The sequence below is a fragment of the Macaca mulatta genome, chromosome 11 (assembly GCF_049350105.2).
Source record: "Macaca mulatta isolate MMU2019108-1 chromosome 11, T2T-MMU8v2.0, whole genome shotgun sequence".
NCBI classification, from domain to species: Eukaryota; Metazoa; Chordata; class Mammalia; order Primates; family Cercopithecidae; genus Macaca; species Macaca mulatta.
The window spans coordinates 3,930,244-3,953,803 of record NC_133416.1 but is presented as its reverse complement, the minus strand read 5'-3'; the positions used below and the strand labels follow the sequence as shown (position 1 = coordinate 3,953,803).

Below are 23,560 nucleotides of genomic sequence, written 5' to 3'. Positions count from 1 at the left end.
TGCTGGTGCCTGGTGGTGAGGGCAGGAGAGCCTTACACAAACACAAACCCATGCGGGGACATACAGGCACCTGCTCCGGGGCTCCTCCAACCCCAGGTTCCCCAAGAGCCCACGCCCCAGCTTCTGATGAGAGCTGGGCCTCCAGACTGCGCAGCTCTGCAGCCTGGCAAGAGGTGTAGCGGTGGTCCTGATGCCCGGAGAGGTTTGGTTAAAGCTGTTCTGTGGTAAGACAGTGGGGGCTGGGCCATGGAGGAGCGGGAGACTAGGCTGCTGGCCTCTTCCCCAAATCTGGGATGCTGCCAACTTCCCTCCATCTGCTTCCCTAGAGGCCGCCCACCCCTTAAGGGCAGCTCCCCTCAAACACTAACCTTCCCTGAATCTCCTGCACCTTAATCTCTCCCGTCTCTGAACGCCAGTGGCTTTGAGGATCACTTAATAGTTTTCCAGCCTGACTTAGTGAGACTGCAAGCTCCTATGATTAATAACGACGTATATTTAGGGAAATGTGTGGGGTAGTATGCTAGGCACTGTAGATACACGAGGTAGGTTACTGTTATACAAATTTTACAGATGGGGAAACTGAGGCACAGTGAAATGAAGTAACTTGCCCCAAGGTCACTCAGCTAGTCTGACTCCAGAGCCCTTGCTCCTAACCACACTCCATGACACCTCTTCGATGCTGTCTTACTTACTTACGTAGTCCCACGCCATATCTCCCCGAGCGCTGGACACACGATAAACATTAACACCCCTAGGTTGAATCTTCCTTCCCTTTCCACTCTAGGCTACTGATCTGTGGTTCCTATGAGGGAAGATGACCCCAAAGAGCCACTAGGTGGCAGCAAGGAGCCGGATTCCGGCCTCCCCACGGCAGGGAGGGAGGGAGGGAGGAGCTCATTGTTAGGTGTATTTAGTGCACCTTGCACCAGGCACTTCCGGGACTTCGTATCTTCCCACTCTACAGAGAGGAAAGGGGACTAAGGTTCAGACAGGTTGACAAATGCCCAAGGTCAGGCAGCTTAGAATACTAGGACCGAAGCCAGGACTGGCAAAACTCTGAGCCCACGCCAGTTCTCAGGAGAAATAAACCCAGGAACCCCTTCAGCTGCGTATCTAAGTCCAGGCTCCTCAGCCCCGCTGCCTCCTGCCCTCCCAGCCTCCTGCCCTCCCCACCTCAGTCTCCTTCGATCTGAAACCAGCGCCCCCAGCGTGGTCATGGAAGATAGTCATGGCATCCGCATCCACTGAGATGGACGGAAACTATCCAGAGAGTTCTGACGGTGTCCCCGTCCAACAACTGTCACCTCCACACCTAAAACCCGCCCCCCCGGGGACGGGGCCTCTCTGTGTGAACCGTCCTGCGAGTGCAGCAGGGGTGCACATGGCTGCGGGTGCATAGCCCATGCATTCCTTGGACCTCCCGGCGTGGCCACCGCCACAGTGCAGGGGCTTGAGAGGCAGCACGGGGACCGTCACATCTTCGGTTCCAGGGTCTGGTGATGTTCCTGGCTGAGTCCATTGGGATGCTGGCTTCAGAAATGCCCGGGGTGCGTCTCTGAGCACTGCTTCTGGCCTGCCTCCCAGATGGCCCCATTGCTCCCCCAGTCCCTCCCGAGGCTCACACAGCCAGACCAGGTCCTCTGAAAAGACACAGCATCTTGGGTTTATTTGGGGTTGGGCACTGCAGGTTCAGGCACAGTTTGTTCCTGGGTAGAGTCACAACTGCTCCTCTCAGCTCTCTCGGCACTTCAGGGGCTGCCCCTGCAGGTCCCCTCCCCACGTCCCCGTTTCCTGCACACACGTCTCTTCCCCCCTCCCTGCTCCCCGAGTCTCTCATTCTTTCACCAGCCTGTAGATATGGTGCTGAGCCCCATGCTCACTGGCTGACACCTCAAAGACATAGGCGATGCACAGCAAGGTCTCCTGTGTGTCTCTGTTGGTGACCACCTGTGGGAGAGAAAAAGACAAGGGTGAATAAGGCCCCAGATGAGGGCACGCCCTCGCTGCTACCCACACACAGACTCCAGCCACACCCGCGGCACACCTGCAGGATGGTGAAGTTCTCCAGCACGCTGTTCATCATGTACTTCTCGGGGAGATGCTTCAGCTTGTGGATGAAGTTGATCATGTACTCACAGAGCGGGGACCGGTGGATGCGGTAAGAGTAGTGTCCATTCTCATAGCGAGCATACTCTGTCTGCAGGGCCCGGGGACAGCAGGGGCTTAGAATCCCATTCTGACCACCTTCGGCCCAGACCCAACTCCATGGGAAGCCCCAGGACCCAGACCCAACTCCATGGGAAGGAAAGGCAGGAGGCCTAGGGGCCCTTAAGAAAAGAGTCACCCCCAGCCAGGGGCCGTGGCTCACGCCTGCAATCCCAACACTTTGGGAGGCCAAGACAGGCGGATCACCTGAGGTCAGGAGTTCAAGACCAGCCTGGCCAACATGGTGAAACCCTGTTACTATTAAAATACAAAAATTAGCCAGGCACGGTGGCACGCGCCGGTAATCCCAGCTACTCTGGAGGCTGAGGCAGGAGAATCGCTTGAACCTGGGAGGCGGAGGTGGCAGTGAGCTGAGATCATACCACTGCATTCCAGCCGGGGCGACAGAGTAAGACTGTCTCACACACACACAAAAAAAGTCACCCTGTTAGGTTGGTGGACGTTAAACAAGACCTCCTTCCTCCACGGGTGACCGGCAGGAACCGGGGATGGCAGGAGGGGAGCTTAAGGAGATACAGGAGCAGTGGGAAGGAGCCTCTCAATCCTGGCTGTACGTGAGGACACCGCGGGGGATACACACGGACCCCCGGGAGTCTGGTGGTGATCATGCAAGTCTCCATATCTACACGCACCCATGCACGTGCACAGAGGAGCACGTATAAAGCTGGTGAGATCTGAACCAGCTTGGTGGACTGCATCAATGTCAATTTCCTGGGTGTCCCCTTTATACTTTAGTTATACAAGACATTGCCAGGGCAAGAACAGGGTAAAGGGCACATGGGATTATGATCCCAAGTGGATCCACAATTATCTCAAAAGTTTTACAAAATTAATTAGAAATAAATAATTGGAGGCACTTTTTAAAAACCAATAATGCCTGGACTCTACCCTAGAGATTGAGGGGTGCTGAACGGGTTTCAGGCACTGGTGTGTTTCCAAAGCTCCCAGGAGACTGTAGGGTGCAGCCAGGTGGAGAAGCACTGGGGGAAGGAATCTCTCTTCCCTGATGCTGGCCTGGCATCTGGCTGCATTTGGCATGAGGAAGGTCATCAATAACTGATAGGCTGTGAGACTAGGACTTCATGAATTCAGACCAAGCTGGGGACAGGGTGAGGAGAGGGACGCAGACCGGCCTGCATGGCGAGGGGGTCTGGTTTAACAAGTGTGTGGGCGGCACAGGGTCCCGGACTCTCAGAGTGCACAGGTGTTTCGGGTCGGAGGCCTTCAGTCCCAGCTCCTTGTCACGGCCACTGTGCAGCGGGCCCAGAACACAGGGTGCTGCAGGAGACTGTGTCACGGACAGTGAAGACAACTTGGCCCTTGTTTAGAGATAAACGGAGGATTTTATCACAACCCCCCAAACACCCAGCGGAAAGCAGGGTGGCTGGGTGGGGGATCCCCCTGAATGTGGGCTCCTCACCACTGTCCTGCACTGCCCTTGGCCGGGGGTTTAGCCGAGTGGGAGAAACCACTGCCTAAAAGGCAGGCCTGACTTTTCTGTAACGTCCACTAGAGCGGGGTCTTCAGGTCACCCACAAGTAGAAAATCAGGGAGTTTTAGGCATTCATGGAGCAAAGTGAGCAGCGGACGGAGATCCTAGGCACCCAGGCCTGCTTCTGCACTAGTGAGCGGTGTGACCACGTGCGGGCGGTCGGGGGAGGCCTCTGCTCTCTCTGGGCCTCTACTGTGAAGCCAGAGGGCTGGACTAGGTAGATGCCCCAGGGCCCTGCCTGTGCTGCGGCTCTGATCTTGGAGAGGACCGGGGGCGCCTGTAAGGACGTGCTTGGAAGATCCTGAACGGGCAGCAATGGCTCTGGGGAGCGCCCCTCACCCACCAGGGTGGCCTCCTACCTCAACTTTCTCCACCACCTGCTTGCCGAAAGAGCAGACCTTGGTGGAGCAGGTGATAATCATGTTCTCGGGGCTCTCATACTGGCTGGAGACCCCATAGAAGGAGCTGCCTTCATCCTCGATGTTGGTGTTGAGGTCTGCCTGGAGGGAGACAGGGGGAAGCCGAGGGAGGGTCAGCAGGTGCCGTGTCAGACGGGAGCATCAGGGAGACCTCAGGGTCCCGGTCCCGGCTCTAGGGCTGGGAAGAAATCAGACTGAGGGTAGACAGTAGGACGCTGGAAAGCCTCCACCATCCTCTACATCTCTGCCTGGTACAAAATCAGGTCGTGTTGCCTAAATCATGGGAAAAGAGGACACTGGGACCCACATAGTTTCAGGCCACTGCTGCCTGCCCAGATACTAACACACCCAGCAGGTGGGAGCCCCAGATTCCATCTTTAAGACTTCAAGTTTCATAGTTTAAGACTTTGTTCTTGTTAAACTGCAAAGGTTTGAATCTCTATCAGACAGCTCTATTTTAGTTGGAATGCATCTATCAGAATCGTTCCAGAGTGAATTCTGATAGTGCAGGAAGCATGAGAACAGAAAACCAGGGCAGGAGACCGGCAGGGCGGAGGGTGGAAGGGGTGAAGGGTGCTCCTATCTCATCCTCTTGTCTCGCCGGAGACCTGATCGATACTCCCTCAGAAACGGCTCTGGGGCTGGCTTCTTGCCCCTCTAGGCATTGCGGGGTCCTGCCACCTTGGATCTTTTGACATCTCTGCTTCAGCCTCCAGCGCAACCTCCCTGGCACCAGCTGTCCCTCCCTTTGGTTCATTCTCTTAACGGCCCTGGGAGTCTCTTCAGAAGACGTCACTGCACCATCTCATTGAGCCATTTAGCCACAAGGGACAGGAGTCTTGGTCCCTGGCCTGGCTCACAAGGCCCTTCACAGGCCCAGTCACTGGTCCTCTAGGTCAGCTTCTCACCTTGCCTCCAACAGGCTGCTCTTCCTTCCCCTGATAAAAGCAGAGCCCAGAGGGCCTCCTGCTGAATGTCGGGCTGATCTGAAACTTCTCTTCTAGAAAAGGCAGAGTAAGACTCTGTGCCGATCTCACACCCAAAATCACAGCCTCGGTTTTATCCATGACGGGTCCTGACTGTTAGCCTTGCCCACCACCACCCAGCTGGTAAGTGAGAGATCCCAGGTCTTCAGGCTCCAACCCCAAGACTTGTCCCAAACCAGCAGAGTGCCACCGCGAAGAAAGGAAGGCACCACACAGACAAGCTCTGGGGACTCTGAGGCAGGAATTGTATTCCTAAAGCCCTACGCCTCTGAGGGGACCCCATGCCCAGAACTTCAGCCCCACATCAAACATCTGAGCCAAGGGTGCTAAGAGAACAAGTGAAGACTCAGAAACAATGCACAGGCACATTACAAAAGGTTTATTCCCAGGGGCGGCCAGTCCTCCCACCCACACCCCCCGTCTGAAATCACTGCAAGCTTCACCCAGAGCACAGCCCTATGAGTGCAGTAGAGCTTCGGGCCTTGGTCAAGCTTCTGACACCAGGGACTCTTCTGTGCGAAGATGAGGGGATCCCTAGAACCCCAGGAAGGTTTTGGCCAGATTCAGAGCCAGGCACCAAGCAATTCTACTACTGGCCATGAGGGGACACTCAATCATTATTTTTCTCTCCTTTGGAGAGAAGTTTTCCCAGAGCAGGACCTTTCTCTAGACTGGCGGGGGGTGTCGATTGTCTACAGCACAATAGAAACATTATGTAGCCACCAAAAACGCTGAGAAGGACCTGCATGTATTATCATGGATGACTACAAACACACTGAGTGGGAAAGCAGGCTACGGAGCAGAATGAGGGTGGATTATGTTTATGATGAGGAAAAAAAGGCTGTTTTCATGCTGAAACAGAATGGCATATGGTTCGGTGCATCTGCCTCGGCTTTGATGAGGCCATTAGGGAAAAAGAGCATTCGAGTCAATGCTCATCCTCTGAAACAGAGAGCAATGCTTACCCTAAACGCCCTCCACTACCAGCCCTGGGCCGGCCTCAGTCTCCCCACTCTGTCTCCATCTGTGATGCTGGGAGGGAGGGGATGACACATGGCAGGCAGGGTGCCCAGGGGGCACGGCAGAGGTGGCTGAGGCCTCTGCCAGATGAGATTTAACTGTGGCCGTGACTGGCCCAAGGTCTTACAGGCAAATGTAAGGCAAATGGGACCAGAACCTGGGCTTTCGGGTTTCTATTTTCTTCTTCTTTTTTTTTTTTTTTGGTTAAAGACAGAATTGTGCTCCATCACTCAGGCTGGAGTGCAGTGGTATGATCACGGCTCACTGCAGCCTTGAGCTCCTGGATTCAAGCAGTCTTCCCACCTCAGCCTCCTGAGTAGCTGGGACCATAGGCATGTGCCACCACACCTGGCTAATTTTTTAAATTTTTTGTAGAGGCAGAGTCTCGCTATTGCCAAGGCTGGTCTCAAACTCTTGACCTCAAGTGATCCTCTCACCTTGGCCTCCCAAAGTGTTGAGATGACAGGTGTGAGCCACTGCACCTGGCCTGTCTCCTATTTTCTCTAAGTCACCTGCTCCTCCTAGGAGACTGAGTTTGTCAGACTGTTTCTAAAAAGGGGCTGGGGGATAGTTTGTGTCCTCAGGACATGCTGCAGCTAGAAGTACAGGGCAGAAATGTGAACCATGCCTGAAATGCCGCTGGCAGGAGGCCCAGCTGCCTGGGAAGGACGCACTGGACATGGTAGGGAACACCACGAGGTGAGGCCAGGCATCAGTGTTGGTGACCCTCAGACTTCAGCCACGCATGGCCCCTCTGATCAATGCCACATTCATGTGTCATCCACTACACATCCTGATTCTTTTAAATCAACTCACTTTTATTCCCTAACTCCTTTCTAAGCAACAAGTCCATGAAATCAAGGATTCTATTCTTTCTCACATAGATGAAAATAACTATATAACTTTTTTTAATTTTTATTTTTTGAGACGGAATCTCGCTGTCACCTGGGCTGGAGTGTGGTGGCGCAATCTCAGCTCACTGCAACTTTTGCCTCCTGGGTTCAAGTGATTCTTCTGCCTCAGCCTCCCGAGTAGCTGCGATTACAGGTACCCAGCACCACACTCAGCTAGTTTTTTTTTTTTTTTTAAATGGAGATGGGATTTCACTGTGTTGGCCAGGCTGGTCACGAACTCCTGGCCTCAAGTGATCCACCTGCCTCGGCCTCCCAAAGTGTTGGGATTACAGGCATGAGCCACCACATCGGGCCTATAACTATTTTTCAAATAAAATCATTTTAGAACATAGGGATTAGGCTTCGCCATGTTGCCCAGGCTGGTCTCAAACTCCTGGGCTCAAGCGATCCTCCTGCCTCCGCTTCCCAAAGTGGGGGGGATTACAGGAATGGGCCACTGAGCCTGGGCAACTACATAACTATTAAAAAAAAAAAAAAAGTTTATTCATATGGCACCTTAGAAGAACCCATGTGCCAAGCTGGGAAGGACTGGCACCCACACCTCCCAGCTCTTCCAGACACACAGAGGCAGCAGCTGCCCCCAGCCCCCAGGAGCATTTGGCACATCCCCCTCCACTACCCTGTCTGTCATCATCTGTCCAGACGTCCTTGTCCCCTTGCAGACAGGATGCTGGAGGCAAGAACTAAGCTCTCCCAGGGCCGTCAATCAAGGTTGCAGGCAGCTGTTCACCCTCTCACCTCCGGGTGGCACCAGTGAGAAGAGCAAGGTCCCTCAGTCACAAGCAGGAACCTCCCCTGTCCTGCTCACCCTGAGTTTGCACCCCAGCTCCACCCCCATCTCAAATACACTCCTCTGTCATCAGCTCGCGTTCCCTGGCTCTTCCCATTGCTCGGGTGCCCGTTTAGCCAGCCCAGGCCAGCACTGCTAGAGGCAGGGGGGCCCAGAGAGGCTGAGACACTGTTTCTGCTTCACGGAATTTCTAATTGGGAGCAAACAGAATACAGGTGCTGGGGTTGCGCGGGGGGTCGGGGGAGAAAGAGAGATCCCACAATCAGCCCCAGAACTCGTGGTCACACTGCACAGACCCGGAACACACCAGCCGGCCACGCGGATGACCCGCCCCAGAGCACCTCGACTCTCTCAGTGCCTGGATCCTTCTAATTACAGCCCCACCCCTTCTCTTGCAGCTATACTCCTGACATCTCCTGTCCACCCTCATATCTCCCCACACTGAGCACCTCCCCAAAACAAGCTATGCTTCTCGGCCTAAGGAAAAATGGGAGCTGCCCCCGTCCCCTGCCCCGTGAGTGCCCCCTTGCAACCCTCCCTCCACCCTATTCATAGCTGTGCGTGCGGGTGGGCAGCTCACAGGCTGTGCCTGGAACAGGTGTGGGGGATCGGGTGACTGACAGATGAGCAGAGACAGCCGCAGCCCGGGTGTGGGGGCCTGGAGGGGCTCAGATTCATTGTCATGTGCTGGTATGTGCCTGGGAGAAATGTCAGGGCCTGAAAGGGAACAGCAGGCTGAGATGGGAGGAAGGCCTGGGGTACTCTGCTGCCTCCACGGTGCAGCCCGGCTCTGCCCGGCATTTCCAATGTGCAGAGCGGCGTTAATGGTCACCAGTGACCAAAGGCCCCCTCTCCCCGGCCTCAGGGACAGGTGGCCTCTGCTGGACTTGCAGGGCTTTGGGGGAGGAAGGGGCTTCATTGCACCAGTCCCTCGCTCCAGGCCCTGTGGCACTCATCAGACAGTGCACAGCCCCAGCAGCCTCAGGCCTTCAGGCTGGCAGATGCCACTTACAGCTGGAAATGTGTCCCAGCAGTCCACAGCGCCCGCAGTAAGAGCAGTAACTCAGGGCACAGGCAAGGAGGCGGGACTGGGGACGGACAAGTCCTCCTCCCACTCCAGGGGTTCTGATTGCCTCTCCAGCGCGCACACTCAGGGCCTGGGAGCCGGGACTGAGCAGACAGCCAGGCAGGAAAAGAAAGGCTCCGGGAGAGGCGACGCCGTTTCCTTGCCTGAGGAGTTTTCCTTCCTAATTGTGTGTGGCCAAGTTCACACCAGCTGATGGTGGGGGAAGGCGGGGCCGGACCAGGGAGCAGAAGCCCAAGCAGCCCGTGGGGACCCACGATTGACGCGAAGTCTCGCTGTCGGCAAACACGAGTATTTACCTTTCCCCGCCACATACGTGTCTTCCTCTGGTGCCTCTGCCCGCCCCACACATGCAGAGGAGGGAGCAGATGACCGCCAAGGTGCCCTGGCCTCCGGCGCTCCCTCGTCTCTGATTTCACCCATCCTCACCCCGCCCAGGCCGCTGGCACTCAGAGGGCTCAGGCAAGGGGTGGGGCAAGGGTAGGCCACCGCCCCCGACTCAGTACCAGCCGGCCACACACACGGGGTCTTCAGCGACACAGCCCCTGGCAGGTCCCCAAGATGAAACTGCTGACTATTCACACAAAGAAGCAGAGGCACAGGAGCCAATATTTGCCCAGGACACAGTTTTCAAGTGGTAAAACTGAGACTCTACCCCAGCTGGGCCAACTGCTGCCCACCGTGCCCTGCCATGACATGCCAGGAGGGCCTTGCTGGTAGGCACCCCACACTCCCCTGTCCAGTGGCTCCTGCCCCAGGACTCTGAGACTCACGCTGGATCCTCCCATCCAGAGTGCGAGCTCCTGGGAGCTGAGGCCCGCGCTGGGTCCGCACAGCACATGGCCGGAACACACAGTCCACAAGGGAACCCGCTGAATCCCATATCCTTGGCTATCCCAACTCTCTCTTCTCCCATCAACCCCCACCTCCAAACTCCCCTAAGAGTCAGAAGGGAAGAGAGGACACGGGCCACCACCAAGTTTGGAAAAGTACCTGCTAGGTCCTCCTTCGTCCCTGGCAACCTTAGTCTCCATGCAAGGCCACTGCCCTCTTTTCTGAAAGGGATATCTGAGGTCGAGAAGACACAAGAAGTGCAAGTGCCTGGCTCTACACTGACTGCACGGAGCTAACTCTGCTCTCCCCACGCTACCACTGCCTGCTGTTCCTCAGGGGCTGGGGATCTGTTTTAGACAATTCAGAGCCTTCTCCAGTGGGAGCGGGAGAAGCTCCAGGACGCTGCATGGAGGGCAGCCAGGGACTTTGCAAGGAAGACTGTTCAGTGTGGTGGCTCCAAGCACACACCCTGGGGTCAGGCTGCTCCGGTATGGATCCATGGTCTGGTATGGGTCGGGTACTACAAACTGGGCAACCTTTGGCAGGTGATTTCACCTGTCTGTACCTCAGTTTCCCCCTTGCGGGGAGGTTACCCACAGTCTTGCTGTGGTGAGGACGGACATGTTACTCTATGTAACGTGGTGAGCAGAGCGCGACCGTCATCTCTCCCAGTCTGTCTGGGCCCAGCTGTCTCACGGCATGTACCCAACAGGAGTGCCCACAGGACAGGGGTCACCAGGCCCTGGCTTATTCCATGCCTCAGTTTCCCCTACTTGTGAAACAAGAGACCTAGGATGGTCCTCGCCTGGAGGGTGGCTAGAAGAACAGAGAATATTACCAACAGCTAAAGGCGAGAGGGTCCCGGACACGCCATCTGCCGCTCCAAGGCAGTGGTCCCAAGAGTGCTTCCTGCCACTGCCAACTGGGTCTCCCCTCTGACCCTAACTGTACCCCCAGGGTCCTGAGCCACGCCAGGAAAGAGCCACAGATCGGCTCACCTAAGCTCCTTCCCCTGAGTCAGGGCTGAGCCTGGACAGGCCAAGGGGGCGAGTGATCAAGCAAGGGTGGAGGCTTCTCCAGGGGCTGGAGGTCCCCTTAGACTCAGCACGGCTGGGAGTCGCCACTGCCGGCTGTACAGGTTCCAATTCCCACATCCAGGGCTGGAAGGGAGACTGGGAGATGATTTAAGCGCCTCCTGAGAAAAAGTGGACAGTATCCTGCCTCCCGCGCCACACCCTGAAGCCAGCCTCTCCGGCTGAGGTCCTTAGGAGGCGCATGCCTCTTGCCTGGGCTCCACTGCAGGAGCCTCACACCTGCTTCCAGTCTGAGTGCCGGAGTTATCCAACTAAGCACAACTATGGCCACGTCCTGCTCTATTCAAAAACCTTAAATGACTCCTCACCACTTAAGGAGAAGGGCTGACAAATATTTCCCTGGCTACGCCACGTGGCCGTGACCGTCCACCCAGCACTCCTCCCTGCCAGAGCCTTCTCAGTCCGGCACTCCAAACAGCGACTGCCGACCCCTTCAAAGTGGCACACAGGCGACACCCATCATCCTGGACACCTGGCTCAAGGTGGGAGACAGACCACACAAGTTAATTTTTTTCCCTTCCAGAGACCCAGCTAGAAGGATAATGGCAAGGAACTTTTAAAAATGTGCAGGGCCGGACGCGGTGGCTCAAGCCTGTAATCCCAGCACTTTGGGAGGCCGAGACAGGCGGATCATGAGGTCAGGAGATCGAGACCATCCTGGCTAACACAGTGAAACCCCGTCTCTACTAAAAAATACAAAAAACTAGCCGGGCGAGGTGGCGGGCACCTGTAGTCCCAGCTACTCGGGAGGCTGAGGCAGGAGAATGGCGTAAACCCGGGAGGTGGAGCTTGCAGTGAGCTGAGATCCGGCCACTGCACTCCAGCCTGGGCGACAGAGCCAGACTCCGTCTCCAAAAAAAAAAAAAAAAATTGGCCAGGCATGGTAGCACACGCCTCTAGTCCCAGCTACTCAAGAGGTTGAGGCGGGAGGATCACTTGAGCCCAAGTTCAAGGCTGCAGTGAGCAATAATCATGCCACTGCACTCCAGCCTGGAAGACGCAGCAAGACCTTGTCTCTGAAGAAAAAAAAAGAATGTGAAAAGATACTCAACAGAATGGGAAATAATTACAAATCATAGAACTGATAAGGAACTTTCATCCAGAACCAAGAACTCATAATTCAGTAATTTAAAAAACCCAATTTATGGCCGGGCGCGGTGGCTCAAGCCTGTAATCCCAGCACTTTGGGAGGCCGAGACGGGCGGATCACGAGGTCAGGAGATCGAGACCATCCTGGCGAACACGGTGAAACCCCGTCTCTACTACAAAATACAAAAAAACTAGCCGGGCGAGGTGGTGGGCGCCTGTAGTCCCAGCTACTCGGGAGGCTGAGGCAGGAGAATGGCGTAAACCCGGAGGGCGGAGCTTGCAGTGAGCTGAGATCCGGCCACTGCACTCCAGCCTGGGCGACAGAGCCAGACTCCATCTCAAAAAAAAAAAACAAAAAAACAAAAACCCAATTTATTATAAAAATGGGCAATGGGGTTGGGCACAGTGGCTCTCGCCTGTAATCCCAGCACTTTGGGAGGTTGAGGTAGGTGAATCACTTGAGCTCAGGAGTTCAAGACCAGCCTGGGCAACATGGCAAAACTCTGTCTCTACCAAAAATACAAAAATGAGCTGGGCATGGTGGTGCGTGCCTGTAATTCCAGCTACTCAGGAGGCTGAGGTACAAGAATTTTTGGTTGAACCTGGGAGGCGGAGGTTGCAGTGAGCCAAAATCACGCCACTGTACTCCAGCCTGGGTGACAGAGCAAGACTCTGTCTCAAAAAGAAAAAAAAAAGAAAAAGGGCAATGGATCCGAATTTCTGAATTGGTATTTCTACAAAAAAGATCTACAAACGGCCAGTAAGCACATGAAAAGATGCTCACCATCGTCAGTCATCAGGGAAATGCAAATAAAAACCACAACGAGATACCACTGCACGTTCACTAGGATGGCTACAGAGAATATCAAGTGTTGCTGAGGATGTGGAGAGAACAGGATCTTCACACCCTGCAGGTGGGAATAAAACTGGTGCAGCCACTTCGGAAGACGCTTGGGAGTGCCTCAAGAAGTTAAACAGAGTTGCCGTGACCCAGTAATTCCACACGTAAGCAGGTGCAAATGAAAATGAATGTCCACACAAACACCTGCACGTAATGTTCACAGTAGCAGTGCTCATAATAGCCAAGAGGAGGAAGTCACCCAAATGCCCATCAACGGATGAATGGATAAAGCATGTGGGCTTATCCATACAGAAGGAAGTATTTGGCCATGAAAAGGAACGTGCATGCTAAAACGTGATTGAACCTTGAAAACATTATGCCAAGTTAAAGAAGACAGTCACAAAAGACCACATCCTGTATAAACCCATTTATATACAATGTCCAGAACAGGCAAAGCTTCAAAGACAGAAAGTAGATTATTGCACAGGGCTGGGGGCTGGGAGTGGGGAGTGACAGCTAAAGGGAACAGGGCTTATTTTGGGGATGACGAAAATGTTCTAAAATTGATTGTGGTGAAGGTTACACAACTTTGTGAATATACTTAAAAACTCTGAATTGTATACTTTATTTTTTGAGACAGGATCTTGCTCTGTTGCCCAGGCTGCAGTGCAAGTGGCGTGATCTCTGCTTACTGCAACCTCCGCCTCACAGGCTCAAGCGATCTTCCCACCTCAGCCTCCCGAGTAGCTTGGATTACAGGCACGCACCACCATGCCCGACTAATTTTGGTATTTTTGGGAGAGACAGGGTTTTGCCATGTTGGCCAAGCTGGTCCCCAACTCGTGGACTCAAGCAATCCACCCGCCTTGTCCTCCCAAAGTGCTGGGGTTACTGGCACATGCCATCACGCCTGACTAATTTTTGTATTATTTTTGTAGAGCCAGGTTTTTGCCATATGCCAAGGCTGGTCTCAAACTCCTGAGCTCAAGCAATCTGCCTGCTTTGGCCTCCCGAACTGCTGGGATTAAGGCGCGAGCCACTGTGCCTGGCCTGTATGTTATAAGCATGTGAGTTGTATGGTAAGGTAATTACATTGCAAGAAAGCTGTTAAAAAAATACAGACAGGCAGCTAAGAACTAAAGACACTGAAGAAAACCCTCCAGCTGGAAAGACGAGGACCAAAACAGACAGAAAAAAGAAATTAAAACGAAACAAAGACAAAGAAAGGAGCAGGAGGCTGGGCATGGTGGCTCACGCCTGTAAATCCCAGCACTTTGGGAGGCCAAGGCGGGAGAATCATTTGAGGTCAGGAGCTCGAGACCAGCCTGGCCAACATAGTGAAACCCCTCCCTCTACTAAAAATACAAAAATTAGCCGGGCGTGGTGGCGGCGCCTGTAATCCCAGCTACTCGGGAGGCTGAGGCAGGAGAATCGCTCGAACAGGGAGGCAGAGGTTGCAGTGAGCCGGGATCACACCACTGCATTCCAGCCTGGGCAACACAGCAAGACAGTCTGGGAGTGGGTGGGGGAGGGTTAAGAGCAGGAGAAAACTTAAGAAATAATGCTCACTTCATACCTTTAAGAAAAAGAAGAGGCCGGGCGCGGTGGCTCAAGCCTGTAATCCCAGCACTTTGGGAGGCCGAGACGGGCGGATCACGAGGTCAGGAGATCGAGACCATCCTGGCTAACACGGTGAAACCCCGTCTCTACTAAAAAGTACAAAAAACTAGCCGGGCGAGGTGGCGAGCGCCTGTAGTCCCAGCTACTCGGGAGGCTGAGCCAGGAGAATGGCGTAAACCCGGGAGGCGGAGCTTGCAGTGAACAGAGATCCGGCCACCGCACTCCAGCCTGGGTGACAGAGCGAGACTCCGTCTCAAAAAAAAAAAAAAAAAAAAAAAAGAAAAAGAAGAGAAAAACTACATCCATCAAACATCTTGATGCCATCACAGAACAAGAAGGAGCTCTGGAAAATTAAAATGTCAGAGCCAAAATTAAATATTCAACAGAAGGTGTGGCAGAGCTGCTGCTGTATTCCATTAATCCAATTCACCCTGAACTGCAGGATGCACACTTCATAAACTACCCAGAAAAAACAAAATGTCACCAACTGAACTCAGATACACGCATAAAAGGATGGATGCAGCTTCTTCTACAGTATTAGAGCTCTGATTTTATCCAGAACGGCAACTTACCCAACTAAAAAAGTACCTTTCCCTGGTTCCTTACAGCAAGATGCAACCATACAACTAATTATATGTTGTGTGGGACTTCCGGGCAGGCCCCTTGCAGGGAGCTAAACTGGCTTCTTTTGATGCTTGGAAGATGGATACAGTGGCTAGAACTCCAGCCGTCAAGACCCTGAGTACAGAAGTCATACACTGAGGACAGCAGACAGACAGAAGCCAGGTCCCTCATTATGTCAGGAGTGCTGGGCCAGCCCTGGACAGTCTTTACCTCTAGCTTTCCTTGATGTGAAAGAAAAACTATTTATGCCACTGTTTCTTTGGGGTTTGTGTGATACGCACTTGGATACAACCTTAACTAATTCAGAAAAGGGTTAGAAGACAAAATTAAGGAAATCTCTAAGAAAACAGACCAAGAAAGTAAATTGGAAAATAAATGGTAAAAATTGTAGAGGATAAGTCCAGGAAAATAAAGAAATGGTAAACATCATAGAGGGTTCCAACATCATAACAGAGATTCCTGGAAAAGAAAACAGAAAACAGAGGGAAAGAAATTATCAAAGAAATAATACGAGTAAATTTCCCAAAACTGAAAGACTAATCTCACAGTGAAAAGTGACCACCAAGTACCCAGCTCAGCACTGGGAAGTAAAACAACACATATCCCAAAGCTCACCAGTGTGAAACTGAACATTAGGGAGAAAGAAGAAATATTACAACTTCCAGAGGGGAAAAAAAAAAAACCCAAAAAACAAAAAACAAGTTACATAATAAAGGATAGGGAATTAGAATGCTAGCAGACTATTTATGTCAGAAGATAATGACAAACGCATTAAAAAATGATCCTTGAAAACCATTTCTAGGCCAGGCGCGGTAACTCATACCTGTAATCCCAGCACTTTGGAAGGCTGAGGTGGGCGGATCACTCGAGACCAGGAGTTCAAGACCAGCCTGGCCAACACTGAAAAATCCCATCTCTCTTAAAAATACAAAAATTAGCCAGGCCTGGTGGCAAACGCCTGTAATCCCAGCTACTTGCAAGGGTGAGGCATGAGAAGTGCTTGAACCTGGGAGGCGGGGGTTGCAGTAAGCCAAGATTACATCGCTGCACTCCAGCCTGGGCAACAGAGCGAGACTCCATCTCAAAACAAACAAAGACCCTGTCTCAAAAAAAATAGCCATCATTTTCTAGGGAAAATGATGTATGATCTAGATTCTTTACCCAGACTACCAACACCAATCGGTCAAGTATAAGGATATAATAAAAATAATGACATTTCAAAGTCATTTTTGAAATGTCTTTTCAAAAGACATTTTGAAGCAAGGTCATTTATGTACCGTGCATCTTTTCTTAGAAGGTACTAGAGGATGTGTTCCCACAAAATGAAGGGGTTACACCAATAAAGAGAGAAATGCAAGAGCTAGGAAAGTGTACATTCAATATAGGGGAGGCTCAGGATGACAACTGTAGGGCAAGCCTAGAGAAGAACACGTTCGGGTTGGGTGTGGTGGCTCACACCTGTAATCCCAGTACTCGGAGGCCGAGGTGGGCAGATCACCTGAGGTAAGGAGTTCAAGACCAGCCTGGCCAACATGGTGAAACCCTGTCTCTACAAAAAGACAAAAATTAGCCAGGCAGGATGGCGGGTGCCTGTAATCCCAGCTACTTGGGAGGCTGAGGCAGGAGAATGTGCTTGAACCCGGGAGGTGGAGGTTGCAGTGAGCCGAGATCGCACCATTGCACTCCAGCCTGGGCGACAGAACGAGACTCTGGCTCAAAAAAAAAAAGAATAACACATTCAAACTGGAGCAGAACAGAGGCAGCCAGGAGGAAGATCTCCAGGAGAAAGGAGAAATGGATAAATTATCTAATAGTTCTGAATATTTGGGGAAAAAAATTTAATTTTGTATGGTGGTTTTGATGGAGCAATCTGTAAAATTTTAAGAACAGGCTTATTAAAAAATATGCAATAGCCATTTATTTTCAGGAAAAAAAAAGGTGTACAAGAGGTAAAAATGTAATCATAATACCCTTCTTGACTCTTTTTGTTTTGTTTTGTTTTGTTTTGAGGCAGGGTCTTAACTCTGTCACCCGGCTGGAATGCAATGGTGCGATTTTGGCTCACTGCAACCTCTGCCTCCCAGGCTCAAGCAATCCTCCTACCTCAGCCTCCCAAGTAGCTGAGACCACAGGCGCATGCTACCACCCCCAGCTACTTTTTGTATCTTTTGTAGAGACGGGGTTTCATCATGTTGCCCAGGCTGGTCTTGAACTCAAGTAATCTGCCCACATTGGGTTCCCAAAGTGCTGGGATCACAGGGATGAACTGCCACACCCAGCCCGTTCTTGGCTCTTTGGTGATCAATCTACATTGTCAAAACATGTGAACGTTTTATGACTTTTGCTAAATTACTTATTGGATATTATTACATTGGGATGATAAGGGGGAAAAGTGGAATGAAAATAAAATGTCTTAATCCGGGCATCGAGATATAGCAATATAAGCATATTACTTAGAACTAAAGAGATAAAGCCCAAAATAAACAGCTGAAATTTGCAATGACTACCTTTGGGGATTGGGATTTGGGTGTGGGGAGGAGTAGGACAAGAATATGATGCTTTCCATTCTTTTTTTTTTGAGACAGAGTCTCGCTCTGTTGCCCAGGCTGGAGTGCAGTGGCATGATCTCGGCTCACTGCAACCTCTGCCTCCCAGGTTCAAATGATTCTCCTGCCTCAGCCTCCTGAGTAGCTGGGATTACAGGCGTGTGCCACCACGCCTGGCTAATTTTTTTCTTTTTTTAAAGTAGAGATGGGGTTTCACCATGTTGGTCAAGCTGGTCTTGAACTCCTGGCCTTGTGATCTGCCCGCCTCAGCCTCCCACAGTGCTGGGATTACAGGCATGAGCCACCGCGCCTGGCCCTTCATTCTTTTTTGTTAAATAAGCCTCCTGGTATTAATTAACATTTTAACCATAAACATGCATTGATTTAAAAAGAAGACCAAGTAAAATAAAATATTACTTATTTTTCATTCCAAAACAGGTTAAAACTCAAACTTTAGCATGATCAAGACCTTCCAGAATGTAACTCACTTTCCCAGTTGTCTCCTCTTATTCCCTCTTTCATACCTTTACCTACGGCTTCAACTTCACTCCAGAGCTCACTTCCTTCTGCCTTTACTACTCATGCACTCCTAGGCTGCAACAGCCTTGCCCATCTCTGCCAACAGATATGCCCATCCCTCAGGCTGGGGTCCAACTTCCATCCTACTAGTTGAGCGCAAACGCTAAGTGTCTTGAAGGTCAGAGGCCATAGGTCTCAGTTCCAACACTTGTCCCTTCTGGAGACAGCCTGCCCCCACGTTCAGCTGTGGGTGAGAGCCAGGCTGGGGGCTGCTCACTGGGAGCTGGCAAAGTCATCCGAACGTGTATGTAAACTTTGGTGTGAATACGCGTCTTTCTAGGAAAAGTAAAGCTTTCAGATTAGGAAAATGGCCTGGGAGCAAATAAATGGTAAGAATCTCTGCACAAGAGGCATCGAAAAGAGCGTGTAAGGCCGGGCGCGGTGGCTCACGCCTGTAATCCCAGCACTTTGGGAGGCCGAGGCGGGCGGATCACAAGGTCAGGAGATCGAGACCATCCTGGCTAACACGGTGAAACCCCGTCTCTACTAAAAATACAAAAAACTAGCTGGGCGAGGTGGCGGGCGCCTGTAGTCCCAGCTACTCCGGAGGCTGAGGCAGGAGAATGGCGTGAACCCGGGAGGCGGAGCTTGCAGTGAGCTGAGACCCGGCCACTGCATTCCAACCTGGGCGACAGAGCGAGACTCCGTCTCAAAAAAAAAAAAAAAAAAAAAAAATACAAAACAAAATTAGCCGGGCGTGGTGGCAGGCGCCTGTAGTCCCAGCTACTGGGGAGGCTGAGGCAGGAGAATGCCGTGAACCCAGGAGGCGGAGCTTGCAGTGAGCCGAGATCGCGCCACTGCACTCCAACCTGGGCGACAGAGCGAGACTCCGTCTCAAAAAAAAAAAAAAAAAAAAAAGAAAAGAGCGTGCAGAGAGCTGAAGGGGAGTGGGGAAGAGAAGAGGGATGTGGGCAGAGCCACCAAAACCTCAGTCCATGTCCTGAGAATATTCCAACCCTCAGTCACAGAGCCTGATTTCCTGTCCTTCCTCACTGCTGGCTTCATTAGCACTTATCTGCCTGACTCTCTCCTCGCACCCCTTTTCTGCACATACTGGGCCCGCAGGAAGCTAAGCTCCCAGGGCAGCTACCGTACCTCTGGGCCTCAGACAAGACGTTTCTAATGGAGGGGGTTCTACCCACAAAACACCTGCCCAGGGGTGAGGTGGGAGGGCCGCAGAGGCCAAGTCTATGGGCTGAGCTATCTGAGAAGTTGGGTGGGTGTTTCTTCTGGGGTGGCCTCGCCCATCCAACACTTCCCTCCCCTTCTCCAAGCTCTGTTCAGCCCAACATGCCCTGGACATGAGCACTGAAGGACGAGCTCCAGGCCCGGAAACCCATGCAGGACTTGTCATTCAAAGACCTGGGTGACGAGGGCGCTCCTCATCATGTCTTCACTCATCCCCGTAGGGTCCCCTTTGTCTTTTTCTGGAACTTCACCTCCTGAGGGCTCCACGTCTTGCCGGGGTTAGCTGCCATCACCACCCACGAGACAAGGCTTCATTCGACTAGGCCAGCTCTCTGGGATCACCGCCTTGTTCCTCAGCTCAGCTCTGACCACCCCATAGCCATGCTGGGCTTGCTCTCCCCTTCTCACTGGTGCCACCTCCCCAAGTTTCTACTGTGGCAAGGGCACGCTCTGGGTACTCTCGCCCCATTCTCACTACCACGGACGCCCTGGTGGTAGGAAGGAAGAGTTTATCACAGGCTTACCCAGAACTTCACGAGAAAAAAGGCATTGGAGGGTCCCCGTTCAAAGAGCTCCTTGAGTCCACCCTTTTTCTCCGGGAATTTGTCATAGATTTGGCGGATGTCCACGGCTTCGAGGTAGGGGTCGCTGTAGCTTGGGCTGGACTGGCCAATGTGCACGAACAGGTGCTTGTTGTACTGTAGAGAGAGTGGGTCTGAGGGAGGCGGAGCACAGGCCAGACGGTCAGACAGCCCCGGCTCTGCATGCCCACCACGTGACCCGGCGCAAGCCGCTTGGCCTTTCTGGACCATAGTTTCCCCGTGAGTGAAATGGAGATGGTAAAAGACTTCTTTTATTTTACATCCTGAACTTCTAAGAGTCTATTCGGTTCACAGGGTCGTCAGCTAAAAAGAAGTTTGAGCTGGGCACAGTGGCTCACACCTGTAATCCCAGCACTTTGGGAAGCTGAGGTCAGGAGTTCAAGACCAGCCTGGCCAACATGGTGAAACCTAGTCTCTACTAAAAATACAAAAATTAGCCAGGTGTGGTGGCGGGCACCTATAATCCCAGCTACTCGGGAGGCTAAGGCAGGAGAATCGCTTGAACTCAGGAGGCAGAGGTTGCAGTAAGTTGAGATCACACCACTGCACACCAGCCTGGGCGACAGAGCAAGTCTCTGTCTCAAGAAAAGAAAAAAAAAAAAGTTTGAAGATGTCAGAGTGAGAAGGGCCCTGGCATCCTGTCACGTTGGCCTCCTCCAGGTCCCCCTCTGATCTTTGCAGGTGACGCTGGTCACCCAGGACACTGGACACTGAAGGGGACAGGCTGGCATCCCGTAGGATGTGGAGCAGACGCACAGGAGACTCCCCAGCTTCCTGCCTGCCTCTCAGAGCCAGGGAAAGGCTGGGACAGTGTGGGGGTGGGGCTGGGACCACAGCGACCTTGGACTAAGGGTTGGTTGGGTTAGGAGGGGAGGAACACAGGACAGGGAGGGAGGAACAGGGCACTGGGCCAGGGAGGAGGGAAAGAGGGAAGGGGGTGACGTGAAGGAGGAAAGGAGTCGGGGGAAGGATGGAAGGAAAGACCATAAAGGAACAAGGAACTTGAATTAAGCCCCAGTGTGGAGTGGGACAAGAGCACTGGAAGCAGAAACAGAGGCAGAGGGGGTGGCGGGGAGCCAGCCAGGCACAGGCCAGGACCTACCGTGTCCGGGTCCTGCTGCTGCTCCAGGAAGGCTGAGAACTCCAACATCCAGAGCTTGGAGCTGGCCACGCTGCGGCCCTGCCACGGGGGTGCCGGGGGCGCAGAGGGCGATGGGGCGGGCCCTGCAGGAGACTCAAACCCTGCACAAAGCGAGAGAGGCACATGGAACCTGGTCACGGACACCCGCCCTGCCCGCACCCTCTGCAAGGACCCCCGGCCTCCTCGGACAGACCCGTGCTGCCTGGGGGGCCTCCTGTCTCCCTAAACGGACCTCCTAGCAGAGGTGGAGGGGAGAGTGCAAGGCTTGGGCATCCCGGAGCCTCTCTGGTGGGGAGGGGCTCGCCTGGTACAACTCAGGCCGCTCAGGACTCTGCACGGAACCGCCCAGCAAGACTGGATTCTGGAGGGCAACTGGGGTCCTGCAGGACCACGGCTTCCAGAACAGGCACTGTTCAGTTCCTGCCGTCCAGCAACTTCTGTTCCCGTCGGGGAAATAACCAGATGAATCAACTATTACAATGTGGCATCGCCCTGGAGAGACGGGGACGTTTCCTGTGTGCGTCACAGGTGTCTCCCCAGCTCCCAGAACAGGGCCTGGCCCAGAAGAGGCTCTCCATCCAGCGCTGCTAACAGATGAACCTACTCCATCCTACTGTAGTTTAGATCATGTCCTGAAGGCAACAGGGGGCCAGGAAGGCACCCTAAGCCTGGAAGCAACACCAGGAGACTGAAGCTCTGGTGAGTGACAGGGTGACGAGAGGAGGTGAGACGGGACAGGGAGCCGGTGAAGAGGCTGCTGCAGGAACGCAGGCAAAAGCCAGCAGGCCTGGAGTGAAGACAGGGTCAGCGTGGACGGGAGAGGACTGCCATGAGACAGAGGGTGGACGGGACCTGACGCTGTGACTTCGTTTTGATGTGTGAACGAGAAAAAGCAGCCTTCAGGACCTGGGGGGCAGCAGGGCTGCTCTCAGTGGCAGGAAAGCCAAGGGGCTGGGCAGGCAGAGTCCACACCAGAATGGGCAGTTTAAGGGTGAGGAGCTGGTCTTGCCCTACAGAGTGGGAGGTGGTGAGGGCCCCTCCCGAGAAAGAGGCGAGAACAGAGCGGAGCCTGTCAGTGAGAGGGCGGGGGGGGCTCCTGTCGGCAGAGCTGGCTGCCTCCACCAGGTCTTCTTTCACAAGGGTCCCTCTTCTCGGGAGGGGCCCCAGGCTGGTGAGTTAGACACCCCTCAGCCCTCCCAGGAGCCAGGTGTGCGAGGCACACTGCAGTAACAAGGTAGGCCAAGTGGGGCAGCCACCCGGGCACAGGCACTGCCCTTGGAAGGCATGTGCCCCACAAGCCCTGAGCACAGCTGGGAGGGGACAGGGACAAGGCAACCCGAAGGGCACAAAGGGGCTTGGCACACGGCTGAGGTGTGCTTCCTGGGGGCAAGGAATGGGGTGTGGCCAGGGACCAGGATGTGTGGTCGGAATGCGTGATGGGGCAGCATCTAACAGGGACATGCAGGGGCCTGGACCCAGAGGCCGGAGCCGCACAGCTGCGATGGATGGCAAGGGAGACACGCAGCGCTCACCCACCTGGCAGAGGCAGCGGAGGCTGGACAGCATAGGTTTGCTGAGAGAAAGGCTTCACACTGCGGGAGAGAGAAGAGGGGAGGTGTTAGCCTCGGGCAGGCTGCCACCACGGATCCCTGCACTGGGGCCAGTGGTCTCTGTGTGGTAGGTCCTGGTGGTCTGGATTTCAGTGGTCTTGATGGGCCTCGGCCTCCTACTCCCGCCCCTGCCGACTCCCTTGGGTTTCGTGGTGGGTCACAGACACAGCGTGTCAGATGAAGAAATCCACCCCTCCCTTTCCTCCTCCCAGGCCAGCCCGAGATCTGACTCCCAGCCTCCTCCCCTGGGGGACCTCAGCTCTGGCCCTGCCTACACCCTGGACAGACTGGGGTTTTGGCAAATACCACCCTAGGGTGTGGACATCACAGATGAGCCCAGTGATGCCTGAGAGTAGGAGAGCCCAATCCCAGAGCTCAAAGCCATCCTGAAAGGCGGACCCCAGCAGCAGCCCCAGCACACCCTGGGGCCCGGGCTCAAGGTCATGAGTTTATGAGTTCAAGTTCAGTTCAGGGAGCAACTGGCAGCAGAAAGCAGGCCATACTCACTCATGGGACGCTCCGGCTTGGCCTGGCAAAGCTCCTTGCCAAAACTGAGGAGGCAAAAGGCATGGAATCAGCATGGCCCCAGGTGCACCCAGGGCCCTGTGGCATGGGGGTGGGGGTGGGACAGGGCAGGGCCTCCACTGGGAGGAGAGGCTGGAGCCCTCGCCCTCGTCTAGCTAGTGAATGCTAACAGACCACAGCAGCACCCCCAGAGTGGGTTTCAGGGGACTCTCAGGCCCTGTGGATGAGGGGCTCCGTGGGAAAAGCACCCAGGTGTGGTCCACACTGCACAGGACAACCCCCTGCAGAGTCACAGTGCAGACCTAAGGCTCGGAAAAGTCCCAGTGCCAAGAACCC

At 53.7% G+C, this 23,560-nt stretch overlaps 1 protein-coding gene across 1 annotated transcript in view; it reads right to left on the bottom strand.

Annotated features, from left to right (window-relative positions):
• Positions 1-1,636: 1,636 nt before the first annotated feature.
• TEAD4 (TEA domain transcription factor 4) overlaps positions 1,637-23,560 on the bottom strand; it is an 86,801-nt gene continuing 64,877 nt past the window's right edge. Inside the window, 7 exon segments of the mRNA NM_001435873.1 lie at positions 1,637-1,947; positions 2,045-2,197; positions 4,078-4,218; positions 19,871-20,044; positions 21,051-21,190; positions 22,626-22,681; positions 23,207-23,250. Coding sequence (NP_001422802.1) covers positions 1,834-1,947; positions 2,045-2,197; positions 4,078-4,218; positions 19,871-20,044; positions 21,051-21,190; positions 22,626-22,681; positions 23,207-23,250 — 822 coding nt within the window. The 3' untranslated portion in view covers positions 1,637-1,833.